The 23,304-nt window shown below is 45.4% G+C and overlaps 1 protein-coding gene across 2 annotated transcripts in view; it reads right to left on the reverse strand.

The window, feature by feature from the left end:
- Nucleotides 1-1,683: 1,683 nt before the first annotated feature.
- Nucleotides 1,684-23,304, reverse strand: part of SCN5A (sodium voltage-gated channel alpha subunit 5) — a 216,621-nt gene continuing 195,000 nt past the window's right edge. The window contains exons 24-29 of one of the 2 annotated variants that reach the window (XM_033164901.1): nt 9,525-9,578; nt 8,507-8,644; nt 6,255-6,359; nt 4,586-4,856; nt 2,521-3,879; nt 1,684-2,025 (exon numbers count right to left, since the gene is read on the reverse strand). In XM_033164901.1, coding sequence (XP_033020792.1) covers nt 2,654-3,879; nt 4,586-4,856; nt 6,255-6,359; nt 8,507-8,644; nt 9,525-9,578 — 1,794 coding nt within the window. In that variant the 3' untranslated portion in view covers nt 1,684-2,025; nt 2,521-2,653. The remainder of the gene's footprint in view (nt 2,026-2,520; nt 3,880-4,585; nt 4,857-6,254; nt 6,360-8,506; nt 8,645-9,524; nt 9,579-23,304) is intronic. The other variant, XM_033164899.1, reaches the window with a different exon arrangement.

The following is a 23,304-nucleotide window of genomic DNA, read 5'->3' on the forward strand; positions in this document are numbered from 1 at the left end:
TTGTTTTTTTTTACAGCAGGTATTTTGTGCCCTACTTATTGTAGCCTCTGTTACAATCCTGATTTTGGAGTTGGACAATCTGAAACTGCCTTATGCTGAGTGGAACCCAATGACCCAATGTGGCCCAATCGTGCAGAGCCCCTATTCAGGTGTTGGAATTTCACACTGGATGGGCTGTTGCAGAATGCAAACATGTTGGGAGCAGGGCTAAATGTGTGGTCCTGTGTCTTTGTTGAAATGGCAAGGCCCTACGCGAGTCATGCATGAATAGGGCTCGCGTATATGTGTTTTGAACAGCAAATGATGTTTTGTTTTCTGTTCTACAGAATGCCTCTCCCAGTATTAGTCTGCCTGGTTCTAGGAAACCCTTTGTCTTGTATCTCTGGAGAAAACGCTTTTGAGTTGTGACATCAGTGCTAGATTAACTATTAAGCAAAATAAGCACGTGCTTAGGGCTTCAAGGGAAGGGGAGCACCGCATAAATTTCCCATTGTTGGATTTTTCACATTACTGGCCACATTCATTTTCTCTGTTCGAGTATATTAAAAATCCCAACAGAACAACTGTGTAACAAAGCAGGTTGGATGCCTTATCTCTACTAAGTATAGAAGCAGATGTGTTATGTAAGATTAGTTTTGAGGATCTGATCAAAGACTTTGCAATCAGGAAAAGTAGTTTTAAAAAATATATATATATAACTAAAGTGGAAGTATAGAAAATGAAACATCATTTTCCATCGTACTGTAGGTTTTGTTTCATTTCAAAAAACAACAATTTATGTTACAGGTTATTATTATTTATATTTTGAATTAGATGTATATGAGGGCAACAAAATCGTTTGCTTTGGGTCTCTAAAGGTCTTAATCCAGTTCTGGGCAACGTAAGGCAGGGCCTCCTCTGTGGTGGAGCCTCGGTTAAGAAATTAAGGCAATGTTTAGTGCTGGAGTTTTTGCCAGGGATGACGGGAATCATAGTCCAACATCTGGAGAGCCATAGCTCCCCTGTTCCCTGCTGTGAATGTTTTTATCCTTGATTAGTTGTTCTAATCTTTTTCACAAAGTCATCACAATTACATAACTGCATGCTGTATTTAGAAGCACTCGGTTCATTTCAGACAAGATGGAGAAGCATGAGAAGCAGGCAGCATCAGGCACTTGGGCACCCAGTTATCACACCACATATCATCATGTCTAGAATGAACCGCAGTGATCAAATTTCAGAGAAGTGGGCGGGGGGCAGGGATCAGCCTTATAATTAGGTGTTTTGCCCTCAAAATTGCCAGATGTCGTTTCGTTACACTCGGGGGAATCTCATATGGTACTTCCTTAACGTGGGGGAGAGCCTCCCTCTGTTGCGCCGTTGAGGAACCCTTTGTTTAACCTCCTTAGGCAATTCTCCTCTTATGCTGTCAATAGCAGTTCTTCCACATCAGTTAACCAGTCTGGTCTCATAAAAACAACACTATTTAATGCTCATGAAGATGAACTCGAAGCTTGTTCAGCTTGAAACGGAATTATCGGTGAAAAAAGATCCCAGCAGCCGGTCAGTTTGACAGCGTCTTGGCCGCATGGTGCTTTTTGGGGGTGGGGGGACGGCGACTTTTGAAAGCCAGGAGCCTTTTTTTTTTTTTTAGAAAAGGAGTCGGAGCAGATCCCTTGCTGGAAGCAAAGCAGATTCTTGAAGCATGGTAAAAAAATAGTGCTTTTATTGGCAGGTTTACAAGCAGAATCCATTAGTGTCTAATATCCTGCAGGATAGAACAAAAAACAAAAATAAAATGCAACCCATGTCTTGCTTTATCTGACGTCACTTCCTTCCTTCTGCGCTCCCTTGGTTATCAACTGCCAGGAAGCGGCTGATGATTCCAGGCGGGTGTCTCTGTGGTAATACAAGGTTAGAAAGGTTGCTGACTCAGTATTTTGCCTTGCAACCTAATTTCCTCGGCAAGCAACTCCTGTCATTTTTTTGGGAGGGGGGGGCATCTCTGGTTCCTAGTTCATCACGTAGAGCGTTAGCATCATCAATCTCCATGGAAAAGGAGACAATTTTATATTTATATATATTTATATTTATATATATTTTAAGTAAAAAAATATCAAATATAATAAATTTATGAAAGACCATTCACAACATATACATTAAGTGTTACATTGCTGCTACGGGAGCTACGTGATTCCTCCGCCCAACTCTCTCTCTCTCTCTTCCTCTTCCTCTTCGCCCTCACTCTCTTATTATAGAATGCAAGGTCATACATTGCTGTAAGTAAACGCACTAATATAAGTAAGACCTTAAAATGAAAGTATGCGGTCAGGTTGTATCTGTGTATAGTTATAAAGTACTTACTGTGTTACAGTCTAGCGTCTCCATAAACACACCACTGCTAGGACAGCCCAGGACCTTGTGCTGGAACCCCACCCCACCCGGCCCCCTCCCGTCCCTGTGCATATAGAAATATAAACATTGAGCAAAGTTGAAAAGAGAAGGGTCAAAGGTTAGACGTCTGCCAACGCCTTGACATACCCTGGTTCAGGGCTGACCTCCCTTCCTGTGTCCTTTGCAACTAATGTTTAACAAGGCTGCTTCAACTGTTGTGTGGTTACATTCTGTAAACAATATTCTTAAAGTGTCCTAAATGAAAAACTCATATTTTTTTTTAAACCATCGACTCTTTGTCTCTGTCGGGCGACAACTGATCGTCTAGATGCTCGTCGCTTTTGCTGGAGTCGGTCAACCTTAGCTGGAAGTTGTCGCTGGTGCCCCTGGTGACGCTGTCGTAGGAAGGAGGGAAGGAGGTGGAGGACAGTGTTTCTGACTTGTTTATCGGCCTCCCATAGTTCTCGCTCATCATGAACGCAATGAGGCCTTCCCTCTCGGGAGCGTCCTCTCCTAGGTGGCAGGCTTTTTGGCGGTATAGGAACGAAGCCTGCTTGAGGGAGCGTTGGAAGAGATGGCTCCTGTAGGCTCTCTGAATGACGATGGCAGAAATTTCTTCCTGTTTCCGCCTGAGCGTTGTTGTGATGGGTTCGTAAGAAATCTTTGACGGGTTGGCAGCCATGAATTTCTCCTCCATCTGTATCTTGAGGGCGTCCATCTCTCCAGACTCCCCCAGCACTCTTTTGGTGAAAGCAAACAAAATATCTAAGCAATGGATCCTGTCCCCACTCACCATGGGGAGGTCCATAGCTATGAGCTTGATCTTATTTGGTTTTGCAATACGTAAAGGTTCTGACAGAGCATCCGCAAAGTTGGAAAGCACAGCATACTCAATAAACTGAGTGGCTTCGGGGTCAAACTTCTCCCATATTTCATAAAACATATCAAAGTCGTCCTCACTTAGAGGCTCTGTGCTCTCTTCAGTAGCGACACTGAAGTTCTCTAAAATAATAGCTATGTACATGTTTACAACAATGAGAAAGGATATAATAATATAAGTAACAAAGAACAGAATTCCCACTGCGGGGCTGCCACAATTTCCCCTCGAGCCATTTGTGTTGATATGGCTTGGATCACAATATGGCGGCCCGGTGTTCAAAATGGGGCTGAGAAGACCATCCCAGCCGGCGGATGTAGTGATTTGGAAGAGACAGAGCATGCTGTTGGGAAACGTCTGGAAGTTGAACATATCGTCGATCCCATGCTCTTGCTTAACGTAGGCAAAGTTGGCCATGCCGAAAATGGCATAGATGAACATGACCAGGAAAAGTAGGAGGCCGATGTTGAACAACGCAGGGAGGGACATCATTAAGGCAAAGAGAAGAGTTCGGATTCCTTTGGCTCCTCTTATGAGTCTCAGGATCCGGCCTATCCGAGCCAAGCGAATGACTCTGAAGAGGGTTGGGGAGAAGAAGTATTTCTGGATGATGTCAGAAAGTACAGAGCCTTGGGGGGAAAGGGAATACCCAGTTAGTGAACTAGCAAAGATTATGGCGTTTTGGTTGAAAATAGCATCTCAGGTTTACCAGTTAAGGGCATGGGACATCCCTGCTGAAGCTCAGTTGAGTATGCGAATAAGGATCCACACAGAGCTCAGTTGAGCTCTTGCATCTCTTCCTTCCTTCCTTCCTTTGGGAAGCCTCGGTACACACATACAGGGGCATCTCACCACGCTGGCATTTGGATACCAGGAGGCTTGTTCATAAACCCAAGAAGAGCCATGCTGGATCAGACCAAGGGTCTATTTAAGCCAGCATCCTCCTTCCTTCAGTGGCCAGGCCATAGCCCTCTCCCACTGTTCTTTCCCAGCATACTGCTTCTGATCCTGGAGGCAGCATATAGCCGACATGACTAATAGCCATTGGTAGCCAGCTCATGGCTCCCTCACATTCATCCTGTTGAGCAACGCTGCAGAGGATACCAACAGCACAGGTGGGCCTTCTGCACCATGGGTTCAGCCCAGAGGCCACGAACTGCTATACAGATGTGCTGCAGACACACTGGAGTAGGCCAAAGAAGAGTCAGCATGCTCCAATGTGTCACTGCTCCCAAGAAATATTCACATGTAGTTTACCCCTGAAGCCAATCAGGCCATGTGGATCTAGGCAAATTCACCACTCCAAATTCTGTACTTGTTGAGGCTTTGACTTACCCACTATTGATAGAATTACGACGACAAAATCAAAAATGTTCCACCCATTGGTGAAATAGTAGTGCCTTAGAGCCACCATTTTTAATATGCACTCTGCAGTGAAGATGGCAACAAAGACCATGTTGATTTTGTAAAGGATGTTCACTTTTTCTGGGCTCTGATCGTCAGTTTCCACCATCATGGTGACCATGTTGAGGCAGATGAGGAGCATGATGCAGACATCAAAGGCTTGATTCAAGACAGCGTCAAAAATGAAGCCTTGATACTTGTTCTGGAAGATATTAGAAGGACACATTAGATCAGTGGTTCCCAAAGTGGGTGGTATGGCTTGGTGGGGCGGGGTTACCTAGGGGGTTACTAAGAGATAAGGGAGTGGCGGGGGGCAGGCAGTGCTGGAGGTATCAGACTTCGAAAAGCTAGTATCCCTGAATCAAGCTCATCAGTTAAACTGAATACTTTTGATTGGATTTTGAATAAATCTGCAATTAACTGTTACTGTTTTGAATTTTATTGTGCTATTATTAGTGAGTCGTGCAAACCACTACTCTGAATAATGCTTTTTTATAGGGTATGGGGCACTGGGGATGAGCTTATGCAAACTACTGCAATAGATCAAAGCAGCCAACTCAGATAGTGCCATATGTTTGCACCTATTTGGGCCTGAAATGGAACCTTTATGCAGTTTGGGTGTTCAGCAGTTTCCTGCAGGGAGGGGCACCTATGCACACAGTGGTGGGCTCCTGACAACAGTATAACTGGCAAGTCTAGGGACTGTGCAGGGTCAGGGTTGAGTGGCAGTGACATCAGGCAGTTCGGGAGCCCTGGTGGAGCCAGGTCAGCACTTCTGCTGGTGTCCCTTCCCCACTCCCTCTCTGTTCTGGTACATGGTAGTGGTGCCCCTGCCAGGAGGCCAGGTCGGCAGCACCACCCCTCCTTGTCACCAGCTCCTGCACAGCACCATATGAAAGTGTGGCAGTGGTCAGGAGGACTGTGGTCCTAGCAGCTGTCTCAAATATTTGTTGGTTGAAGCAGTTGTTGGCCCCAGATTTAGCAAGTCACAGGGTGGACAACCCTACCATGCAATTTGATGATGATGATGATGATGATGATGATAATAATAATAATACCCCAGCCACTCTGAGCGGCCCACAGCACATATAAAACACCCAACATTAAAAACTTCCCAGTACAGGGCTGCCTTCAGATGTCTTCTACAAGTTATATAGTTCTTTATATCCTTGACTTCTGAAGGGAGGGTATTCCACAGGGAGGGCGCCACTACCAAGAAGGCCTTCTGCCTGGTTCCCTGTAACTTCGCTTCTCGCAGTGAGGGAACCACCAGAAGACTCTCATAGGGGGACCGCAGTGTTGGTCCAAAGCATTCTTTGGAATGGAAGAACTGCATCATGTTTTTTGGTGACAGAGTGCCCCATCCCAAACACTTTCCATTCAACTCAATGGGAAAACTCCAAAATATTTTAATCGAGCTCAATTTACAGCCACACCCACTAACATACTATTTTTTTCTTGATTGGTGCTATAATCCTCTCTAGAAATATGACAGAATGTTTGTGTAAAAATATGTGTAATATATAAATAAGTTAACTACAATGGATATGATTCTGGTGGTCAGTTGGTATCAACTAAAAAAATCCACAGAATGCCTCACCACTGGCCGTGGGATGGGTTTTTGGGGTTTCTTGGATCCCAGTTTTTTCATGGCATTGTAATATTTTTTCTGTTCCTCCGTCATAAAGATGTCTTGTCCACCTAAGTATAGGGAGATAAAACTAACATTAATTTGGATGGCAGAAATGGCTGTTTGTGGAAAGCAAAACCATTTTTAATTACTGAATGTCTCCATTTCCTTCCCTTCCTTTCCCTCCATTCCTGGTAGCAATCATTAAGCTATCTAATTAAATTTCAGTAAGAATTAAAACTGTGCGTAGGTATCCCGAAGAAAATTTGTTAATCATTTTTACTGAGATATCGATCCTACCAAAATTCAACAGCTCCATGGAATTGAAGAAGTGCTGTCTGCCTTATCAGTTATCAGCCAGCGGATGACCATGAAATTCCACGAGACATATCACCAGAGGGGTTAGTCTGTGACTAAATCACACTTCCCAGAGCAATACATAAACTCAAGCACAGCTCTCCTTCAAGATGCAAACGTCTCTAAATTTGGAGAAGCAGTTCTCCAGCCCCAAAAATAGGTGTATGAGAAGGAAGTGCACATAAAAATGCACGTTATTGGTGAAAACAATACACAAAAATGCATTGTATTAAGGGAAATATTGCAGAAATGTGTATATTGGGCTAAATTGAATACAAATATGCACATTAGGAGATTGTTGTTGGCACCCATCTGTCTCAAGAGAAAATGGTGTGTGCCTCTGGGGTGAAGTCAAACTGCTGCATCAGCAGCACTGCAGTGACTGCTCTGAAGCACAAGCCTAGACAGTGTGTATGGAGGACCTGGGCTGCCCAGATGACAAGACCCACCCCCCTCGGCCTTGTTGATGTGGTCCAAAGGAAAGCAGAGCAAGACGTTTGGCACCAGCACGGCTGCAGGAGTTGCCAGAAGGAGATATAGAAGACGCCATCCAAGCATCTTAGGGGTTCTACTCCAGATTTGTATTGGATTTACTCCTTAGCCTTTTCTTCTCCTGAATACATCCCACAAGGCAGCAGAGGTTTAAGATAAGAGTTTTTCTTCTCTAAGTGCAGGGCAGGGACCACAGAAGGAAGGACATGTCCCCCACCAGACCTACTACCCTTCCCCTAACACCCCATACACCCCACATTAGGAGAAATGAATGGTAAAATGCTGGTGAGTTTTCATGAGGACTTGACGGCGCAGTATGGAAATTGCAAACATATGGGAAATTTGGTGAACTGAATGTTAGACTGGAAAACAGAAAGGGAGAGAAACCAAAATCGAGAGATTCATTCCTCCATCCTAAGAGGAGGAACTGATATGGATTATTGGGCCAGCATTTTTCAGAACCAGATTAGAATTCATTGTTTTCCAGCAGTGAATTATTTATTGCATTTGTATGACACCTTTTCTCCAAGGAGCTCAGGGTAGCATGGCTAGGACTATGTACTGGTCACAAGATTTCCATGTTTATTTCAATTTTAAGAGTGTTTGACTGGAATAGCTACATACAATTAGCTGAGTGCTTGATTGCATTTCCTCTACCCTTTCAATGTTACCTTTTGAACAATGGAAGTAATTATATAACCTCTTTTCTCCCCCCCCCCTTTTTCTGGTCCTCTTTGGTCATTTGTGCAAACTTCAGGAGATACTGCTCACTGACTTTGTCTTTTCCCTTCTGAGTATTTTGTTTGGGAATAGGTGCCTCACAACATACTGACCAGCAGTTGCATGAAAACAGGTGACAGGGAGGAGCCCACAGCTCAATGGCAGAACACTTGCATTGCACGCAGAAGGTGCCCCCAGGTTCGATCCCTGGCATCTCTAGCTAGAAGGATCAGGGAGGAGGAGGAGACTCTGGAGAGCACATGGCTGGTTGAAGTAGACCATCATGGGCTGCATGGACAACTACTCTGGCATCTAAGAATTAACCAGATCACAAAGGAGGGGGGAACCCTACATAATCACTGTCCTGGCAGTCTTGCACCATTGAACACTCAGGTCCTGCTTTCAGGCTTCTCATAATGGGCATCTGGTTGGCCACTGTGAGAAGGGGATGCCGGACTAGATGGGTCATTGGCTTGACCCAGCTGCAGGGCTCTTGTGTCTTTCAGGCGGAGGTCTACCTGCTACCTGATGCTTCCAACTAGAGACGGCAGCGATTGGATATTGGGCAAAGTCTGTGGTCCACCACTGAGCTATGGACATCCCTGCCCCCCTTCCACAACTCACGGCTGCCTGGTCGACAAGTTGTTACTTATCTTTTTCTTTTGCTGATTGAAATTGTCAATGATAACACCGATGAAGAGATTCAGAGTGAAGAAGGAGCCAAAGATGATAAAGATCACAAAGTAGAGGTACATGTACAAGTTATATTCCCAGACGGGCTGCTCCTCACGCTGCAAAAAAAGCAACATGGAGAAAACAAAGAGGATGATGAACGTCCATTGGCATCCTAAACTAAAACCAAGGTGTGCGTTTCCTCCTTTGAAATGCACGACATGTTCTACGCAGCTCAGAGAAATTATTTGGCTACTAGGTGGATACCAAGCCTCACCTACTGCATAGCTTACGACATCTGAAAAGAATTACTTTAAAAACTTTTTTTTTTCAGATGACAGTATTTGCTCATCATGAATGTCTCGACCTTCAGTTGGAAGTTGGTGAAGGGCCTGAGCCAGTGGGCACGCCACGTGATGAGCATATGCACATTTGTTGTGTGAACTGAGTTTTAATTATGTTAGCTTGATGGCTATTTCTTCCGATGGGGCTAATTGCTTTTAATGTGTCCCTTCTGTTAAAAAAAGAGCTAATGGCTAAAACAGTCCAAATTTCAAGGCTCACTACATTTTTGCAAGATCTTTTTATCCATTATCAAGGGAGGGACTTTGGTGTTTCTAGTTGCCAATTAAAGCATGATTAAGTAGTAAACTAAATAACACACATCATCAAAAAAAATTAGTATAAGAAAAAGAGTCCAAATTGATGCTAAAACATGAGCAGAGTGAGAATGATTCACTGGAAAAATCTTCTGCACAAGCCTCATCAATGAGCATCACTCATGAAGCTCCCATTTTAGTACAATGTAGGGTGCTCAGAATGAGTCACCTTGGCATTTCTGTGCAGCTGCCATTTATTTTGATGGAGGCTTTGCAGGAGAACTTCCCAGTAGATTGTGTACATTACTGGCAAGCAGGAGACACTGGTTCAAACACCAAAGAAAGAAATAAAATAATGCAAGACAGTAGTAGACAAAAGTCCTTTATCTGAGCAGCCCACCTCTCGTGAATCCACCGCAGCATACATAATTTCCATCCAACCTTTAAAAGTTGCCTAGGAAAAAGAAAAGCAATGCATGTAATTAAGACAATCATAATATGCATTTGCGTTAATGGTTACTTTATAGCTTTGTACCTCATTTGCACTATTATGTGTGGAAAAATATTTTTCACTGTTAATACAATAAAAAAAAATCACCCCATGAATTTTGGCTTGCGTAAAGGAACAGAGTTAGCTATTGAGCCGGTTGTCTTCTATTATGGGGGATGCTTGTTTAATGACTGAAAACAAGCTTTTAACTTAACAGGCACCGACTTAGGTCCTAAGACAAGTTAGCTCAAGAAAGTTCACAGAAAGAAAGGCTGCCATCCTCTTCTCACTGCCCCAGGCCCCACTGAACAGCCATGGCATGGGTCAGAGGCAGCATTGTGCTTGCTGGGACCAGGTGGGGTGGCAGTGGGGTGAATTCTGGGGTAATGACGTGTGATCTGAAACACTGGTCTGTGTGTGATAGGGAGAAGGGAGGAAACAGGAGAGGCAGTCCGCTTTGCCCTAAGTAGCACCCTGGTTTGAAATGGCACACATACTTCCTACCTGTGGGGCTGATGTCCATTGGTATTGGTACGGGTAGGTGAGAGGGCTGGGAGGCCAACAGTAGGGGGAGCCAGAACCAATGACAGGCAGAGCCAACCAGTCCTAGTTTTGTCATCTGTTCCCCCCCCCCCCAAATCCCTGCTGAGTTGCACAAGTGGAAACACTGAAACTAAGGAGAAGCAAGGTGACAGGTAGTGCCACCCCCTGGACTGGATGTAAGTGAGAAGGCAGGGCACATGAAAGCTGGCTGAGGTTGGAGGTGCATTGCCTCATTTCCTCTAATGGACTAGCCTCCCTCAGTAAAACCTGAGTGTGCTATTTGGAACCGACTCATTCGTAATATGAAAAAGGAGGGTTGAGAAGGCTGAAGCGATACAGCAGCTTGTTTCACTGAAACAAATGATGATTTAATCCTGTACTATTGATCCCTTTTGCAGGTGGTTTAATAGTTGCTTCCCAATGTTTCCATAATCCTGCGGGTGGCAATCAGAGTCTCTTCTAGTCCCTTTCCACTTAAAAGCCGGCTCTCTTGCCCAAAAGAGGTTAGGTTAGGAGGAGGAGAAAGAGGTTGAACTGCTTGCTCTGTGGAGCACTCACTCTCCAAATTGCTCTAATCTTTCCTCACAGCTCCCTCCCATTGGCAAAGCAATCTTCCATCTCTGCATGGCATTCCCATCTGGGGGCATGATTTGGCGAAGATTCCAGCTGGACTATAAACGGGGCGTTTAGCATTGAAAAAAGAAAGAACCCGGCAATTTCTGAACTTCACAATTGCAGTTCATGAGCTGATCTGGATGGCAATAAGGCATTGTTGGATGGCAGAGCTGTGAATTAGAAAGCTGTTTTGCCCCATCCAGCTCCCTTCCCCCTCCCAACTCCTGAGAAGCCTAGTAGTAAGATAACCCAGAGCTCAGTTAGGCTTCTGGAATACTTCGCAAGACACTTCTGCAAAGAAGTGGTGATATCTTGAAAGGTGGTGGTGGGGGGATGTAACTGGGAGGGGAAAAAATTATGGGGGAATTAGTAACCACTTACAGACCAGATCTGAAGGTGGTAAGACCTTAATGGGAGTGTTGTGTGATATTGTCCTGCATGGCATAAGTCCAGCTAAAAGACTGTCTGCTATTGAAATTAGTTATGGGCTGGTGTGTGTGTGTTGGGATGAGACTTAACTGCTGATAAATTCATCTTGGGGTCAAGCTCACAGCTGATGATTAGGCTATTGCATAGAAGGTTTGTGCCATCAGACTGTGGCTAACTCTGAATCAAACTAAAACAAACAAGACCAGATAAGCAACAGAGGAAGGCAGTGATCTCAAGTTTGTGCCTGAAAGGGGTCAAGTTATGCTTTGGCCCAGGAGGCCAATGGGCCAGCTATGGGAGTGGGCAAGCCTAAATCACCCCATAGGGCTGGTTGTTGTACCTGCCTGCGTAGGAAACAAACAACCCCCTTGTCTACTATGTATAATGTTATCGCCACCACTTACCAAAGCTGGTTGCAAAACCTTAGATCTCAGCTATCTATAGCTTTCATACAGCAAGCTTAGCTCTTGTGAACATTACCTCCAATGCCAATACTGTAACATTGTTTGGGAAAGCTGAGAAATAGTATGGTATGGGACTATGTCTGTCCCAGTCAACGGGGAATAGGTTCTTGCTCCTATGCACTGCCGTCTGGTCTGGTCTCTTGCCTAACAGAGAGGCTGCAGCTCAGTGGTTAGAGCATCTGCTTTGCAGGTATGCGATCCCAGCTCAACCTCTGGTACCTTCATTAAAGAAGGGGTGGGGAGCTTTGGGCCCACAGGCTGAATGTGGCTCCCTGGGCTTTTCTATGTGGCCCTTAGCACTCTTTCCAGACAGCACCTCCACTCCCTGTGCCCTCACCAGCCCTGCTCAAATGCTTTTGCAAAAACCTCTGATTTTTGCAAGATTATGCTGTAGTTTACTGTATAATGGCAAGAGTCACATCTATTCCTCTGCCTGCTTTTGCCTCTGGCCTTCGTCTGCCTCCAGCACAGGGCCCCCAAGAGGCTCCTCCTGGGGGAAAGCAATCCCCAGTCTTAAGAAGCCCCCCCCCCTTGAATAAAAGGATCTTCAAGCAGCAGAGCTAAGCAAGACCTATATGCCTAAGCAGCTGCCAGTTTGAGCACACAGTACTGGGCTACATGTCCCAGCCAATGGTCTGCGTCAGCATAAGGCAGCTTCATATGTCCACAGGAAATTCTGCTCAGCCCCCTCTCTGACTTCTGGAATTTCATTAGGCGTCATCACCCAAACACCCACACACTTTCTAAGCAACCCTGTCTCCTTGGAGGATGAAGAAAAAAGAAAGCCAATGTTTCCCAAGGAAGTTGAACTGGGAGGGCTAAACCCAAAATGCTCTTTCCAATCTCTCCATCCTTTCTGCATCCTGCGAAGTGGGCCAGGTGAGCAAGGGATGTGTCGTTGCACAGGGGGCTACAAAAGAGGGTGGGAATCATATAGAGAAGAACTTAGTGGCATGGTGACCATCAAGGGAGAAGCAGGATCAGGCCTGAATAACAGGTGCAAGGTTATACTCAGCCTGCAGTGTTGTATCACAGATACAAAGAACACCCATTCCTCACTTAGCCTACAAACACACCATGTATTTAAAGGACATTTAAAGCACATGACTTCCCCCAAAGAGTCCTGGGAACTGTAGTTTGCCTTTTATAGAGCAACAACTCCCAACCTGCTTAACAAACTACTGGGTGTACGCAGCCTTGGTGAGGCTGGAGTATGTTCAAACGACACTGACCATTGTATCCTGAGCATGTTTACTGGGAAGTAAGTACTGCTGAGTTTAGTGAGACTCGTCTCCTAATAAGTAGAGCTTCCAACTAAACATTAGGAAAAACCTTATGATGGTAGGAGCTGTTCAACAGTGGTATGGACTGCCATAGAAGGTGGCGGACTTTGCTTCAGTTGAGGTTTATAAACAGAGGTTGAATGGCCACCTGCCAGTGATTATTTAGCTGCAATTCCAACTTTGGACTAGATGACCCTTGGGGGCCCCTTCCAACCCCACAATTCTATGATTCTGTGATAAGCGTGTGCAGGATTGCAGTGATAGGCATGCATTAGACTGAATGCCGGGGGGGGGGGGAGAGATTGCTCCCCATCAAGAAGGCCTGTGGCCCCCCACAATTCCATCTATACTAATGGGGACACAAAATGGTGATCCATCGCAGGCCCTCCAAAATTCATGTGTCAAATTTTGCTTCCTCCTTCGTTTTAGCGTGCTCTTTGCTATTTTAAGTCCCCTGTCTGAATATTACTAATTGCAAGTAAGGAAAAACAAACAAAAAGGTTGGCTCTCAAATTGTGCAGAGTCTAGAAATATTTGGTGCGTCATGACATCGATCCATGAAATGCCCTAGTAAATTTAGTGGAAAGTTAGAAACTGCAACACAGCATACAATGCTCCCTTCTTTTTCAAAAGAGACTGTTTCTATCGGTATAAAAAGCCACACATTTGCAAGCTTTGCTTTCAGGGTAGAAACAGGAAAAAGCAGGGATATATTTGCTCTGCAGTCTTAAACATGCAAGCTAATAAGCGCATCTGGTTCACCAGGTGTGAGCAGTGAAGACGGGGGCCTCCTGTCGGAATACGTTTCACGGATCCGCCATGGATTCACATTTATTTGGTTATTTTATAAGTTTTTCGAGGTCTACTTTTGGTATAATTGCGCGTAAAAGCGAAAGTGAAAGCATGAATGAATAGTGTGGTTCACTTATGAGATTAATCCGCCTTTACTTTGTAGATCCGGTCATGTTCAAAGTTGTTAATGAGCGTTAAACTTGCTTCCCGCCTTTTTGGAGGGCAGCAACAGTGATTTTATTGGTTAAAGTACTAATGATGATGTCACGTTTGTTCCCTAATAAAAGGCAGAGGCACCCCGCTTAGGCAGGAGAAGTTCGTTCATGTTCTTTTAGTTGGGTTTTAGTTGAAGTCAAGTTTAGTTTAAGGGACTAGGAGCGGGCTGGATGGGTTGGATGGGTTTTTCTTTAGTTAGAGTTAGATCGCGGAAGATCATTCGGTTTTAGTTTTAGATAGGTTCTTTTAGGTTAGCCTAGGGTTAGGCCCGCGGAAGATATTTCGGTTTTAGTTTATTTAGTTAGCCTCGCGGAAGATTGGGCGCGCAGGGTCTTTAAGCTTAGGAGAACTTAGCTTAGGGGACGAGCCTACGCGGGTTCTGCCGAAGCCACTAAAGATACAACCGGTGTCTGTCTTCCTTTGGGGTTAAAGGGGGGAGTAAAATAAAATTTTTATTTCTTTAAACTGGTCCGTCTATTCAGAGTCAGGGTATATATTTTATTTCACGAGGCAACTTTTCTCTAAAGAAGGCAACTAGGAACTCACACACCATCAGAGTCTTCAATTGGCTTACTCATCATCCTTCAGACTGTGAGGCTTGGCCGGCGACCGTGCTCAAAAGCACGCGGAACGCTGGCCGCTTTCCCCGCAACTGGTACCTCGTGCATAACCAGTCCAAGGCCGTGCACAAGGAGCTCCAGCACCCAAACCCCGACAAGTGGTGCCCTCTCTGAGGCAAAGCGTAGTCAAAAATCGCTTCCACGAAGACTCCGGTTGAAAGCAACATATCGGAAGTGGCTCGGAAACAGACATTGAGAGGTGAGGTATAACGGCCCGGTTTATCCAGGATTTCGCTGCAGTAGCGCGAATCCACCGCTTGCCCAAAGTACTGTAAATAGAAATTGCGCGCGTGTATTTTTGCCCCAAGGGGTCCCCGGGTAGAGCGGCAAGGAGTTTAGTGTAAGCCTACGGGCAGGATAAGGTCTTCCCTAAAGCCTACGGGTGGGAAGGGTTCTGGCAAAAGCCTACGGGTGCCAGGGTCTGGCAAAAGCCTACGGGTGCCAGGTTTTTCGGTCAAAGCCTACGGGTAGGGCCGGTGTCTCCCGAAAAAGCCTACGGGTGGGAGGGAAAGGTTTTCTGGCAAAAGCCTACGGGTGCCAGGTTTTTCGGTCAAAGCCTACGGGTAGGGCCGGTAGCCCCTAGTAGAAGCCCACGGGTGGGGGCGGAGGTTTTCTGGCTAAAGCCTACGGGTGCCAGGTTTTTCGGTTAAAGCCTACGGGTAGAACCGGTGTCCCCTAGTAGAAGCCTACGGGTGGGGGAGGAAAAGTTTTGGAAAAGTGTTTAAAAAATGGGCTCCTCACTCTCAACTGCTCAAGTAAAATTTTGTGAAGATTTATTGTACCTTTTGAAAAGAAATGGTCACCCTGTCTCTGAATCAGAAGTAGAGCTTTTAGTTAAAACCATTGGGGAAATTTGTCCCTGGGTCCCTAAGGAAGGAACGAAAGATTTAGCCTCATGGGAAAGGATCGGGTTAGAATTTATGGCCAACCCGAAAATCGGAATTCCTGTACAATTAGTATGGAGCAAAGTAAGAAACTGCTTTCAACAAATCGCTCCAAGAAATGTTTTGCTTAATGGAACAGTGAATTTGGGAAATACTGCTTTTAATAGTGCCCCTGTGCTGCCGCTTGCGGTTGTGCCATTTTCGGCCCCCTCGCAGCAGCCAGTTCAGGCCCCGTTGTCGTACACGCACTCGCCCTTGTCCAATTTGTCGTTGCCAGATTCATTGCCGCCTGTGCCGGTGCAGCAGACGCCGTCGGCCTTTCAAGCCCCGCCGCGGACTGCCCCACCGCCAGTCGCTCAGCAGTCATCGCAGGCCTTTTACCAGCCAGCGATTTCAAGTCAGCAGCAGCCGCGGACCTCGCTCCAAGCAACGGTCCCGCTTCCTTCATCGCAAGCCGCGCTTTTGCCAGCGATCCAGCAGCAGCAGCAGCAAGCAGCCTTTTTGCCAGCAAACCCTGCTGCCCTGCAGGCCGCGCTCAAGCCAGCAGCTCCAGTTTTGCAGCAAGCTGATTTCCAATCAACAGCAATCCAAGCTTCAATGCAAGCAGCACAACAGCAATTTACCAACCCTTCAGCACCTCCAATGCCAATGCAGATTCCAAGACAAGAGCAAAGCCAAACAATGATGATCCAGATGCCAGGACTTGCAGTACAGAGCCAACAACCTTATGCTCCAACTCCAAGTCAGCCATCTTGTCTTCATCCAACTCCAAGTCAGCCATCTTGTCTTCATCCAACTCCAAGTCAGCCATCTTGTCTTCATCCAACTTCAAGTCAGCCATCTTGTCTTCATAGTCAGCCATCTTCAAGGCATCCAGATGTCAAAGACTCTTTAGCGCCATCTAGTGGCTCATCATTTGGAAAGCATCAAGAAGATTTAAACTCACTGATGCCACCTACAGATCCTACAGCAATGCAACCCATCTGCAGAACTCAAGCTTTAGAAGCAGCTTTGGGACAAATAGACTTTAGTGCTGATCCAATGCACATCTTTCCAGTGATTCGTGCTAATGGAGGACAACCTGCAAGATATCAAGCCATTCCTTTTGAAACACTACGTGAACTACGAAAAGCCATCCGCGAAAATGGACTTCAAGCTCCTTATACTAGAAGTTTACTTGAAGGACTGTCCACTAGTAGACTTCTGCCATCTGATTGGAAGTTGATACTTCGCACCTTCCTGTCGCCTACAGATGCTCTTCTGTGCCTGCAAGAGTGGAAAGAAGTAGCAGCCAGACGTGCAACGCCACTTGCCACAGAAGATATGCTCACAGGATCAGGACATTACTCCAATCTCAATCAACAGCTGGCCATACCTGATGCTGCACTCGTCACCATAGCAGACATTGTAGTCAAAGCTTGGCGCAGATTACCCAATCGCACAGATGCCAGCTCAGTATCAGGATTCGCTGCAGTTAGGCAAGGTCCAAAAGAGCCTTATGGGGACTTCGTGGATCGCCTGATTGTTGCAGTGGAACGCCAGATAGAAGATCGTCATGCCAGAAACATGCTGACAAAACAACTTGCCTTTGAAAATGCCAATGATGACTGCAAGAATGCCCTAACAGCAGTTGCAGCTCGTCCAGATGCCACATTGACTGAGATGCTACGCGTCTGCCAGAATGTCGGTACCCACTCCTACAAAGCACAGCTCTTGGCAGCTGCGGTACAGATGCCACGTCAAGACAGCTCTACGCCAGTCAAGAAGTGCTATGGGTGTGGAGGCGATGGGCATTTCCGGTCGCAGTGCACAACAACGCCAAGGCCTTCTGCCAAGCCGCCAGAGAGATGTCCCATCTGTCAGAAAGGATTTCATTGGGCGAACGATTGTCGTTTGAATCCACAAAATACATCACCTACCTCATCTCCGGTTCAGGGAAACGGTTCTGCGGGCCGCGCCCCGGCCCCGGTAAAACAATAGGGTGCAAGTTCAAGAACATCATGAAAGTCAATCGTCCCAGAAAGGTGAACAACGCTACTCCTTATCCAGGTCATCAGGAAAAAAGAGTGATCCAGAGAGATATCTACTCTTCAGATGTCCAGAGAAAAGATGTGACCTCATCAAACATTCAGGTTCCAGAGGTTTCATCATCTGCCTTACCTATTCAAAGGGTTCCAGTAGAGAACACAGCATTCAGTTCACCTTCTGCTAACTGCCCTTCAATTCCTGCTGATGTAACCCCCGCTTCACAACAAGCAATCACAGTCAAGTCTTTGATCGCAGAATTGCCTTCAACGTTGAGAAAACATCCTACTGAGGTCAACCTCGCAGCACCTGAGCTTTACTCACCTTTGAGTCAAGGTCAATCTGTCATTGAAGGACATTTGCCCTTGATGAAACAGCAATATCCAGGTAGCAGCCCAGCTGATGATCACTTTCCATGTGGCCAAAGAATGCAAGCGAGTGAGACAGCTCCCTCTTGTGGAAGCTTAAACATCACTCCAGTTAACAATGTCCACACCTTTGTGTCACCTCCAGCTTTTAAGCTCAGCCAGCCACAATCAAATAATTATCAGGGACAACAACTTCAACTGCCTTGTGTCAAAGAAGAAGTTCCATCCTGTCAGTTTGATGCACAACTGACTGAATGCCAACAGGTTCAACAGCATCAGCAACTCTTACCAACGGAAGAACCTCAGGTTTGCCAACTCAACGCCAAGCAGCTTCAGAGTTGCCAACTTCAGCAGTGCAAAAAACCCGAAGTCAAAAAGATGTCTTCAAACACTGCCAACGAAGAACAAGAAGAATCTTCTGTCCCAGGTATACCACTCTTCTTAACAGAGGACTGTTACTTTTCAAATCCATGGTTTGCTCAGCAATTGCCAACATCCATTCGTGGTCCATTCCCAGACACTTCAATTTGCCTTATCCTGCCTAGGATGGATCGCCTCCCTGCCACAGTCACACTGACTGCAGGCCTAGTTCGAATCACAGATTCATCGCAGTTGCTGATTCCAGGATTCTCAACAGTTCCTTGTGTCCTCACAAAAGGTTTAGAAATTGCCAGACTTTATTTGCTTACTTCTACGCCTACAGCTCCTGTAGACTCTTTGCCTCCTCAGGCAGCAATGGCGCTAATCAAGATTACAGAAGAACGCCCTCATCTCGTCTTAGAAATGGGTGGACGAAAGATCAAGGGTCTTCTTGATACAGGCGCAGATGTTACAGTGATCGCCAGAAAAGATTGGCCTGACCAGTGGGCAACGACTGTCACCCAGGAAGTCTTCGGAGTCGGAGGTTTCGAACCCGCCCACCAGAGCGTGCATCCGATTACCTTCCAGTCAGACTCAGGCTCCATGGTGCAGCTCCGTCCACTTGTTATGGATGTGCCTATCACCCTTTGGGGTAGAGACTTATTGTCTAAAGCAAGAACTGTTGTCCATACGCATTTTTGATGTGGGCCTTTGCATCAGCGCCAGTACATGCTCTTCCACTCACATGGAAGGAAGGACCCCCTGTATGGGTCGACCAATGGGCGCTGACGTCAGAAAAGCTCGCTGCAGCAGAGGCCCTAATCAAAGAGCTGCTACACCAGGATCGCATGCAACCCTTTACTCTCCGTCAGTACCTCATGGATAAAGCTCCACAGTCATTGACCTTAGAGCGTTCCCTTGATAGTCTCAACACTGTCCTTTGCAGTAAGCCTATTGCAAAGTTCTCCTGGAAAGTTTCACTGCTTGGTAAGGTGAATTCTCCTATCTACAAGTTCTGTTCAGCAGCATCTTCAAGCACTCTCACGCCGCTGAAACTTTCCCTTGTCTTAGTGATCCAATCGCCAACCATGGGACGTTCCTTGCTATGTTCCGTGCTGTCTTTCGCATGGGCATTCTGTTGGCTGATTTTGATTGGTACTCACCGTGTCTATAAATTGCTGCCATCACTTCTTGCAGCATACCTGTTTCCAACCAAAACCGCAAACCCTTTTCACCTGCTTTCTGTTGCTCTCTACCTGATTGCAAAGATGCTCCGCGTCTCCTCAGGTATTCTTCTGGAGTATCTTTTCCTGCATCAACCAAGAACTCTACTACAGGCTCTTCAGACGGTTCCTCCTTGTGCTCAGAAGTACTGTCTTCCGCAAGGAACTCTTCCCCTGAAAGTCAAGTCATGTAGCCCTGCGTGGTACTTGCCAGCCTGCATTTTCAACGACAGCCCCTTGTTGCTTAATCCTCTCGGCGGAGGACTGTCCTTGCTTCTGTGGAAAAAACCCTTACCTCTCACGCCTGTTTGTGCGTTCAACATTCATTCCTCTCTAGAAGACACGCTGGACAAACTTTGCGTGAAATTCGATACTCCCTTTTCATCGCAAGCCGTGATTTCCAACTCTGGTTGTTAGCTGCTCGCTAACTTCTCAACTTCGTGTCAAGTGCAGTGACTCTTCAAAAGTGCTCCACTACTAGCACCAGTTGAGTTCTGGGCAGTTTGCCTTGCCTTTCTACTGCCTAAGCCTTTCGTTTGCCTCTGGGCGGCCTTTGGTTCCTGGCTGCCTGGATTTGTTCCAGTTATTCTCTTACCTGCATTCACTAGCAGATCACCTTGATTTGCTTGCTTAACCTCCTTTCTTCTACAGGTATCGTTGTTTCTTCAGAACTCGATGTTTCAGTACTTTCCTGAGCTCCATGAACTTTTCCTGAGTTCCAGGACTATTTCTTCTACATGGTCGTGTGTAGTCGGAGAAGAAGACGACCGGCAACTCATTCATCGTCTTCATCCTCCTCTCCAACACCATTTTGCAGTTCTAAACCTGTCTTGTACTTTATATTGTACTTGTAAAAATCGCATATTTACCTTTGTATGCTTCTTGAAATATCCGCCTCGCATGTTACATGTGTTTTCCTTATAGCTTGATAATTAATGATATGGATGTTTATATATACAAAGCTTTTCTGAAATGGTTTCCATTTAGAGTGTCACAATTTTGATGATATGGAAATGTTTATGTAAGGTCAAAACATTGTCTTTGTGCAGTTCTAGTCATAGACATATTCATGCATATATGTTTTATTTCAATGATCCTAAATCTCCTCGTTGTGCTTGCAAAAGTTGTAATTCAAAATGTGGTAACATTTATATACTTTATTTGAAATAATTTCCTTTGGTCAAAGTATTGGTCATTCTCGGATTTGTTCAAGATATATATGTCAAGTCTGGTGGTGTCCTACCCTCTTGGTACCCCTTTTTCTTTGAAAAAATTCCCCTCTATATGCTACCTTTGGCAGTAAACCAGGTTCCCAGCTTTTCCCTTCACTCTGTTTCCTGCTGTTCATGGGAGACCTTTATGTAGTTGGTTTAAATCCCATCTCGTTTCGCTGGAAACCCTTGCGTAGATGGTTTAAATCCTCATCCTGGCTGGGACACCTTTATATAGGTAGCTTAAATCCCCTCTTGTGGCGCAAACCACTTGTACTTAGGTGCCTTAAATCCCCTTTCTGGAATCGGACCCTAGTTCCCCGTTACCTGTGGTCGCTGTGGTAAGTCCAGAATCTAAAGTTCCCTCGATTCTGTAGCCTCAGTGCCACACACCTTTTATGTTTCCTTATCCATTTTCCTTAGTTTTCCAAATAAAAAATTAAAAAAAATGGGGGAGGGGTCTGGGTAGGCTATATAGCCCCAGCTCTAGTTATATTTTAATTTTGGGTCCCGGATCGGGACCTCTCTTATGTTTGGGCAGTCGTTATCCGTTATTTTTAATTTTGGACCTGCATCAGGTCCTCTCTTGTGTTTGGGGAGTAATTTGTTGTTTTACGCTGCACGCGAAAGTATACATGCTTATAAGGTGATTTGTTGTGTTACACTACATATTGAAGTATTTATGCCTTAAAGGTTTACAGTGTATCGGATCGATCACTTTTTTATGTTCGGCTAGTGGTTTGTTATTTTCATGACTTTATTGCTACATTATTGTACAAGTATTTCCTCTTATGAAGGGGGTGGATGTTGATAGTGTTGCTGGTGTTTATATCACAGTTTTGATGTGGACACTGTTGGCACTGTTGATGCTCTGCCCTTTCATGTCGAGTTCTATATCAAAACAAATGGTAATGTTTATGTCAGATAAATGCTTATGATATCTCTAACCTTCTTTTTTTTATATAACTAAATCAAAATTAATTTAATTTAAAACAAAAAAAGAAAGATGATATGTCGGAATACGTTTCACGGATCCGCCATGGATTCACATTTATTTGGTTATTTTATAAGTTTTTCGAGGTCTACTTTTGGTATAATTGCGCGTAAAAGCGAAAGTGAAAGCATGAATGAATAGTGTGGTTCACTTATGAGATTAATCCGCCTTTACTTTGTAGATCCGGTCATGTTCAAAGTTGTTAATGAGCGTTAAACTTGCTTCCCGCCTTTTTGGAGGGCAGCAACAGTGATTTTATTGGTTAAAGTACTAATGATGATGTCACGTTTGTTCCCTAATAAAAGGCAGAGGCACCCCGCTTAGGCAGGAGAAGTTCGTTCATGTTCTTTTAGTTGGGTTTTAGTTGAAGTCAAGTTTAGTTTAAGGGACTAGGAGCGGGCTGGATGGGTTGGATGGGTTTTTCTTTAGTTAGAGTTAGATCGCGGAAGATCATTCGGTTTTAGTTTTAGATAGGTTCTTTTAGGTTAGCCTAGGGTTAGGCCCGCGGAAGATATTTCGGTTTTAGTTTATTTAGTTAGCCTCGCGGAAGATTGGGCGCGCAGGGTCTTTAAGCTTAGGAGAACTTAGCCTAGGGGACGAGCCTACGCGGGTTCTGCCGAAGCCACTAAAGATACAACCGGTGTCTGTCTTCCTTTGGGGTTAAAGGGGGGAGTAAAGTAAAATTTTTAATTTCTTTAAATTGATCCGCCTATTCAGAGTCAGGGTATATATTTTATTTCACGAGGCAACTTTTCATTAAAGAAGGCAATTAGGAACTCACACACCACCAGAGTCTTCAATTGGCTTACTCATCATCCTTCAGACTGTGAGGCTTGGCCGGCGACCGTGCTCAAAAGCACGCGGAACGCTGGCCGCTTTCCCCGCAACTGGTACCTCGTGCATAACCAGTCCAAGGCCGTGCACAAGGAGCTCCAGCACCCAAACCCCGACAGCCTCCAATCTAATTCTCCCTTCTGAAAGTAGGAACTCCCCTACACACATTCAGGCCTGGATTGACTCATCATTCCTGGATTCATAAACCAGGAATAGATGTAGAGGCTGAGTCCTGCTCCTTCCTTCACCCTCTCATCCATTTCTCCCATTACCCACCAACTGCTGGTCTGCATTAAGCCAGAGTGCCCCATTATGCCCAAACTGGGTGACACTGGCTTAACATTGGCTAACAAAGTAGGAAGTAAGTCAGGATGTGATCTGAATACTCAGAGATGTCTGGAAGGGCACAACAGCTTTCAGCATAAGCTCATCAACGTTCTTCGCTCAGTGTTCACTGAAGAGCGTGAAGGTCATATAAGAGCAAAGCGTGTAAAAAACCTGGGAGGCATCTGAGCGGGTTGAACTGGTAGCAGAACAGGTAGTGACATATTCGCCTAAGGCCACCTTCCCTCCACCAAATTAGGAAATGACTTGTACCACTTTTCTCCTGACCCTGACTAGCCATCTCAGTCCTGGACCAGTGTCTGACTGTACTCATGGAGTATTTATTTCTTAATACCAGATATTTGCTACTAGTTGTTTTCCAGGGCTGAGCCATCATGGCACAGTGGCGCACAAAGAGGAATAAAAACAACAGAAGCTTAAATAAGCAGAATATGAAGCATTTTGCAGATACGGAGAAATAGGTCCCTGACTCTGATATGCTAAA

This window comes from Lacerta agilis, chromosome 12, assembly GCF_009819535.1.
Source record: "Lacerta agilis isolate rLacAgi1 chromosome 12, rLacAgi1.pri, whole genome shotgun sequence".
NCBI classification, from domain to species: domain Eukaryota; kingdom Metazoa; phylum Chordata; class Lepidosauria; order Squamata; family Lacertidae; genus Lacerta; species Lacerta agilis.